Here is a 6,678-nt window from a genome sequence, read left to right as displayed (position 1 = left end):
GTGAAGAATATTAGCGTTTGTCTGCCGTAAGCCCAAGGATGCGTTGCAAGAGATGTGAAGAATGTGAGCTGCTCTATGAAGGCTGTGTATTTCGACACAAGCAGGTAGGAGAAATACATTTTACCATAATAATTACGATCGAGAGCCTGCAAAGATGCAAATTAAAAAAACAAGTGGTTCACTTCTGTGATTTGATATGATTGTGTTCATATCAGCAGCGAACTGTTCTGGAGTTCACATGAATCGTACCCCAGACCACCTTTTCAAGTGGACCGGGTGTGGTTTGCTGTGCACACTGAGTTCATTATCCAAACAAACTGAACTTTGACGTCATTCGACCCTGGGTGCGCACCAAAAGTGCTAGTGTGAAAGCAACGTAAAAGTCAGTGAACTCTCATAACTGGTTTGCCTTTATTTTTTCTCTTTTAGAAATTCACACAAATTACCTGTCACACAACTGGATTCCATTGATACAGATCCCATTATTTTACCTTGACACCTTGAAGTCACAGTGTCTTTACAAATGACCAAACACTTTTACACTTGAAGCAACTAGTAGTTAAATATATCTCTCTGGAACAATTGTGAAATAACAAAAAGTCTGGGCTGACCCCGCATACTGCAGGATTGATCCTATAGTAATCAGCAATGTACAGTAGATACTTTTCTATTAGTAGCACAACACATATATGGTCACTCACATTTTAATATTTATTGCAAAGGAAGACGTTTGTAACAACTGGCGAGTAAATTATCATCTAACAGACCACTATGACAAAAGCACAACAACTGGGTCAACCATGCCCCTTAATTTCCTTAGTTTGTTGAAATAAATAAGGGTCCATTAGGACAACCAGAGGCTAAATGGTTCTCTTAAATGACATCTCAGTAAAACAACTCACAATTCTTGTATTAGCAAGTAAGTCATTAACCACACTCTTTTAGAACTATTCTTTGGAACAAGCAGTCGTAAAATTATTCTCTCATTTAATTTTGCATCAACTGTTGTTCTTTCAAATTCTTGTAATACTATAAACCTTAACTGACATGGCCTATAATGTATATGACCATCTGCCTACACAAATAAAGCCTGTAAAACCATTCTGTTAATTAAAACTGCTGCTTCTAGTTTCTTATTGCCAGTAAGTGGTCTATGATTTAAGAGACAATGTCTTTCCTGCACTCAAACACACATATGTGAATGTAGGTCTAGTCGATAAAACAATATCAATATACAATTTTAGACATCAATGAAAATAAATTTGAGTAAATTCCGATATTTAGCCTATGTTCTACATTTAGACAATCGGATCAGGTATGTCTTGCTAATAATGCTAGCAGTTCGGTAAAAATATACACACAGCTAGATAACTTAATATCAATCATGGAATCAGCCTGTCATGAAGTATTAGACTGGTAATCTGGCATACCAGGCATTTTCCCGGTGGGCCGATGCACTTTGGGGCCGATCAGGGGCGGACTGGCCATCTGGATAACTGAGCATGCCGGTGGGTCAGCCGCAAACGTGCTGAATGTGCCATGATAAGCTCAAATGAGCTGCCGCGTTATGCAGAATGGACCACCAAAGGGTGCCGTGATATGCAGAAAAGGACAGCGAACACCAACTTTTGGATCACCATCAGAAACACCATCCCTGCAGTTTCCAGGTGTAATGAACATTAGAGGCGCTACAACAACTGTGTGTTTTGTTCAATTATATCATGGCTTCAATAGCTGGTTATAACTTTATAAACACTTATTTTTCTCTCTATTATTCAGATGATATATTTGATCATATTACTTTTACTCTAACATTTTAATGCTTGTATTACAGACCCACTTACATATAAACACTTATTCCAATATGATTAGATTGAGCGGTAGCACACATCATAGAGCGTTGGACTTTGGACTCAGAGGACTGCAGAGTTGCAGAGAAGAACTTGAGTTGACATGTGACATGACGGAGACATAGAAGCAACATAAATTGACCTGGCTGCTTCAGAAAATGTGCTTTTCATTTAGCTTCTGCATTTTCTAACACTATCGGTTAAGGTTAGGTATTGGTTAAGGTTAATGATGTCTGTTTTGTTAAAGTCTCATTTCTCTATTCGGACACTTTTGGTTAAGTTTAGGGTAAAGTTTTAGTTTAGGGAGGTATGTTTGTTTTTTATTCCTCTATATAAAATTCAACTTAAAAACCTTGTCTTATTTCAACCTCATTTCACTCCCCGCTGGACATTTCACTTGAAAAGTGCAGCCAAATGCGCTTTTGAAGCGCACAATTTCAGTTCACGAAAAGTTTATGAGACCAGGCTGTTTTTTCATGATCAAGAAAGTGTTTCTACTTGTTATGTGCATTGGTGGTTGTCAACCCAGCTTATGCTGCATTACCGCCACCCACTGCGCTGTTTAGTGTGGAGCTTTACAACGTTTTTCAGTGGAGTCAAATTTTATCGAAAAGAGTTAACACACTTATGTGGGATCGTAAACTGAGTATATTTTAAAGTGGATTACCCTCAGGCATTTACTTGTAAACCAACAAGATAAGTTTATATTCATTCTTGAGGTCTAACAATGACATTAATAGTATTAAATATATTTAGTGATAAATATTGAACATTATGAAAAAAATATTATTTTACTATAATATACTGCACCATACAAGTAGTTCACTATACACTATACACCAAGTGAGTCATTAGTCCTACATTTAAAAATAATAACAATAATATATATAAAAACAGATTTTTACTGTTTTGTTTTTTTTCAGACATGCAGTACTTTTCTCAAACTCTTTTTTTTTTTTTTTTACCTGTAAGGTCCTCCAATGAGCAAGACCACTAGGCTGGAAAATGAATTATACAGGTGTATGTGCGAGTTTGGCCAGAATTCAAAAGAGGCAGATTGACACTCATTTGATTGCCTTTCAATAGCTGATGTGTTTCTGCACAGCTGACCGACTCACCTGCCCATGCTCCAATGAGCAGGTCAGAATCAAAATGCATGCGATCTATATTCCTTCACTGCAAACAACTCTTTAAAAGCACTTTTCACATCAACAGGTTCTAGAGAGGCATAATACCCACTCACAATCTCTTATAGCTAGAAAGATTGTAGATTATTTTCTCTATGATTTAAAGTGCTAAATGCACCTAAATGAACTTACACTTCAATTTGAATTAGGGGTGTCCCCGACTAAGGATTTACACATTCGAATCAGAATTTTCGAATCTTTCTATAGTCGACTGATAGTCGAATCATCTATGTGTGTGTGAATGTGTTGGGAGGGGCACGACACTAGGTAGTCAGCAGGAGGGTAAAACTATTTTTATTTTATTTTACACACTGCACACAGCAACAACTTTTAATAAAGCGACCAAAACTGCCTGCCAACTGACAATGGCTTTCTTATTTACGTTTAATAAAAGGTAATGTGGTGGATAAACATTCGTAAAACGTTCTCTCATAACATTTTAAAGCCACGATCGAAATACAGAACATCACACAAATATCTAAAAGAACATTTTGATAAATAAACCTAAAAAAAATACCTGCCTAGAGCGGAAAAGAACACACTGACTGCAGACAGGATTTGCATTTCACATTTTGCGAAATTAAATTAAATCGGCAAAATTGCCTGTGCTAGCATGCTTTCAGTGCAGCGCAACATCGACACAACGAAAAGCAAAAAAAAGCATTAATTTACAGAATTAAATTAGAACAGAATATACATTTCTTATAATAAAAAATAAATAAAAACGAAATAGTCAGAATCAAGTCACAGGGAGCATAATAAATGTGTGCAAAATGCCAAAGTGCAGGGGTACATATATTTAAAAAAAAATACAAGTTAAATTAAGTAACGCTGAGTGATCAGTAAATAAAATTAATATAAATAAATTATTAAAACAACGAAAGTTTAGCCAGAATTGTGAACTTTCTCCTTTTAACTGCCAAAACAACAATAAACGCTAAACTGGCAGTTTTTTTAGCTAAACATGTTCACAGCAAATTAAAATTAGAAACGGCTGAAATGTTTGAAAACACTTGTACCCTACCCGATCGAAAAAAATCCAGTCTTTCACTCTGCTTGTGTGCGTTTGAGTCTTTTTAAGTTGTGTGCGAGGAAAACCAACTTGTTGACGTTGGCCGGCAGCAGTGCGCTCCTGGTTTTACTGATAATAAATCCAGCCTTGGAGAAAATTCTTTCTGATGGTGTGGAAGTAGATGGGATGCTGTGGAATCTCTTTGCGGCCCTGGACAGCTTTGGGTATCTCTCCTCATTCTTTTGCCACCATTCCAGTGGTCCTGTACTGCTTCTTGTAGTGTCCTTTAAATAAGCCCTCATTTCACTGTCCCCTGGCTGTTGCTCCTCTTCATCGCTGGACAACAGCATCGACATCACTTGGTCTTTCTCTTTTTCTTGTCTTGAAGGGCCTGCAGTATCATGCTCCTCCACCAATTCACTGTCATCACCTACCTCCTGTACAGGCCTGGCAGCTAAACTCTCAGCCAGATTTTCCACCACAGCATACGCCTCATTCCTTTGCTCATCATCAGTGAAAAAGGAAAGCTTCTTAAAACATGGGTCAAGAATTGCAGCCTTGATATAAATACTGCTCTCCAAAAGACGGCCTTTAAGCTCCCATCGTCTGTCAATCTCCTCGGTCAGGGTAATCTTGAGGGTCTTAGTAACAGCGCTGTCGTCTTCATGTACCACCAAGTGTCGTTTCTTAATGTTCATAAGCATCGGAACAGTGGCAGACAGAGATGCGTTCATATCTTGTGACAAAAGCTCTGTCAGTTTGATCATTGGCTTGAGAACATTGACTATGTCCTCTGCCATTCTCCACTGGGATGTTGTCAGCTCTAGATCACAGTCGGACCGTTTGCTGACACTTGAATCCGTCAGCACAGCTGAAACTGCACCCCTTTGTTCTAACAGGCGATCGAGCATAAGATAGACAGAATTCCATCGAGTGGCAACATCTTGTACAACTTTATGCTCTGCAACATTCAGTTCTCTTTGTTTTTCTGCAAGTGCTGTGGTGGCCTTGGCGCTTTTTTTGAAGTGTGAAACAAGGCGCCTTGCAGCAGCAACAGTGCGACACACGGGATCTTTCTTTAATGCGCTGTTAATGCACAATTGCAGTGTATGCCCCGCACAACGGACTCCCTGTACAGTTCCCCACGATGGGTCTTGGGCCAGTTGATTGGTGCATGCAACCATATTCGTTGCATTGTCATGGACAACAGAAACGATCTTAGTGCCTGGAATGTCCCAATCAGAAATGACTTCTTTCAGTGTTTGTGAAATATGTTCTGCTGTATGACTTTCCTCCATTTTTTTTGTTGCTAACACAAAATTTTCCAGTCGCCAGGCTTCAGTAATAAAGTGGGCTGTAACTGTAAGATATGCCTCCATTTGCAGCGAGGTCCAAATATCTGTGGTGAGGCTGACTGCTTTGCAATTGTTTATTAACATGTAAACCTCCGCGCGTATGGACGCGTATTTCGCATCCACCACATGCATAACCATCTCTCTTTTGGGAACTGTGTATCCTGGCTCAAGTGTGCGCGTTAATTCTTTAAAACCTTCACCGTCCACAACATTCACTGGCCTCATGTCGAGCGCAATAAACTCTGCAATTTTGCCCGTGATTTCTCTTTTCCTTTTCTCGGACAATGGCGGTCTCAAATCTAGCTTTCTTTGAGTTAGTTTTGGTGCAGCTCCGGTATTACTACTAGATGAACTGCCGTCGTTAGTCTGATACTGTGGGTGGATCTAGAAAAAAGACGAACATATTTTAAGTCCCAACATATGATATTGCTATTCGTAAATTAAAAGCGCCAGTTAAATGAAAGAGTGAACCATCCTTATTGGAAGCTAAGAAACTTACCCGTTTTAAGTGGAAAGCCATATTTGTTGTTGATGAGTGGTAGGACATGAGCTGTTGGCACAACTTGCATTTTACTTTTTTTGGATCATCTTTTACCATTTCAAAGTGCATCCACACTTTAGATTTTTTTGTTCCAGACATTAAGTAATCCCTGCCGTCAAGATGCTCCTCGTCTGTCACGGATCAGGGAAAGTGAAACTTAAATCTGTCACAGCGGTGGTTGGATTAATTCACACACACACACGTTTTTTATTGAACGCTTCTTTCTTTTCACGTTTTTTTTTTACAGCATTATCATAATTAAAGGCTGTATATAACTTACTATAACCGTACAAAATCAGTAGTTCTGTGTGAAATTAGACATTGAGCACCCCCATATTGCCAAAATGTTATGAGCCACGTTTCATAAAACCCGCGAACGAAGATTCGACTGTGAGATCGGTGGTCGAATCAGGCTCCGCATATCGATGCATCGAATCTTCGACTATTCGGGGTCACCCCTAATTTGAATCATCATATTTGATTTTTACTTTCATTATTGCTACTTGTTACTGGTGTTATTCATTGCTTTTGTAAGAATAGAAAAGGAACTGGACTTTGGTTGTTCATATACTCAAGTAAGCTGTTATATGAACATGATGACAATTGGAAAGTCACACCTAGACAGTATGGAGTGATTCTGCTAGAAGGACACATATGAAGACTCGAAGGGACATTCATATATGATTTTCATACAACTTTAGTAGATTATTTTGATTATTTTTAGTATATTAAT

General features: G+C 38.5%; 1 protein-coding gene across 1 annotated transcript; it reads right to left on the bottom strand.

The window, feature by feature from the left end:
* Positions 1-4,084: 4,084 nt before the first annotated feature.
* Positions 4,085-5,924, bottom strand: LOC127655380 (E3 SUMO-protein ligase ZBED1-like). The gene is made up of 2 exons (XM_052143202.1): positions 5,904-5,924; positions 4,085-5,788 (listed from the first exon to the last, which is right to left on the bottom strand). Exons 1-2 carry the CDS (start codon positions 5,922-5,924, stop codon positions 4,085-4,087), a joined length of 1,725 nt encoding a protein of 574 aa, XP_051999162.1.
* Between the last annotated feature and the right edge of the window lie 754 nt (positions 5,925-6,678).

Source organism: Xyrauchen texanus, chromosome 2, assembly GCF_025860055.1.
Source record: "Xyrauchen texanus isolate HMW12.3.18 chromosome 2, RBS_HiC_50CHRs, whole genome shotgun sequence".
NCBI lineage: Eukaryota > Metazoa > Chordata > Actinopteri > Cypriniformes > Catostomidae > Xyrauchen > Xyrauchen texanus.
This window is presented reverse-complemented; position numbering and strand designations above follow the sequence as displayed.

What these genes read in the sequence shown, in the direction of transcription:
- LOC127655380 (XM_052143202.1), bottom strand. Translation starts at nt 5,924, where the DNA reads ATGGCTTTCCACTTAAAACGG. An exon ending in TGGCTTTCCACTTAAAACGG is followed by an intron (nt 5,789 to 5,903) that starts GTAAGTTTCTTA and finishes TCTTTTTTCTAG; the next exon opens with ATCCACCCACAGTATCAGAC.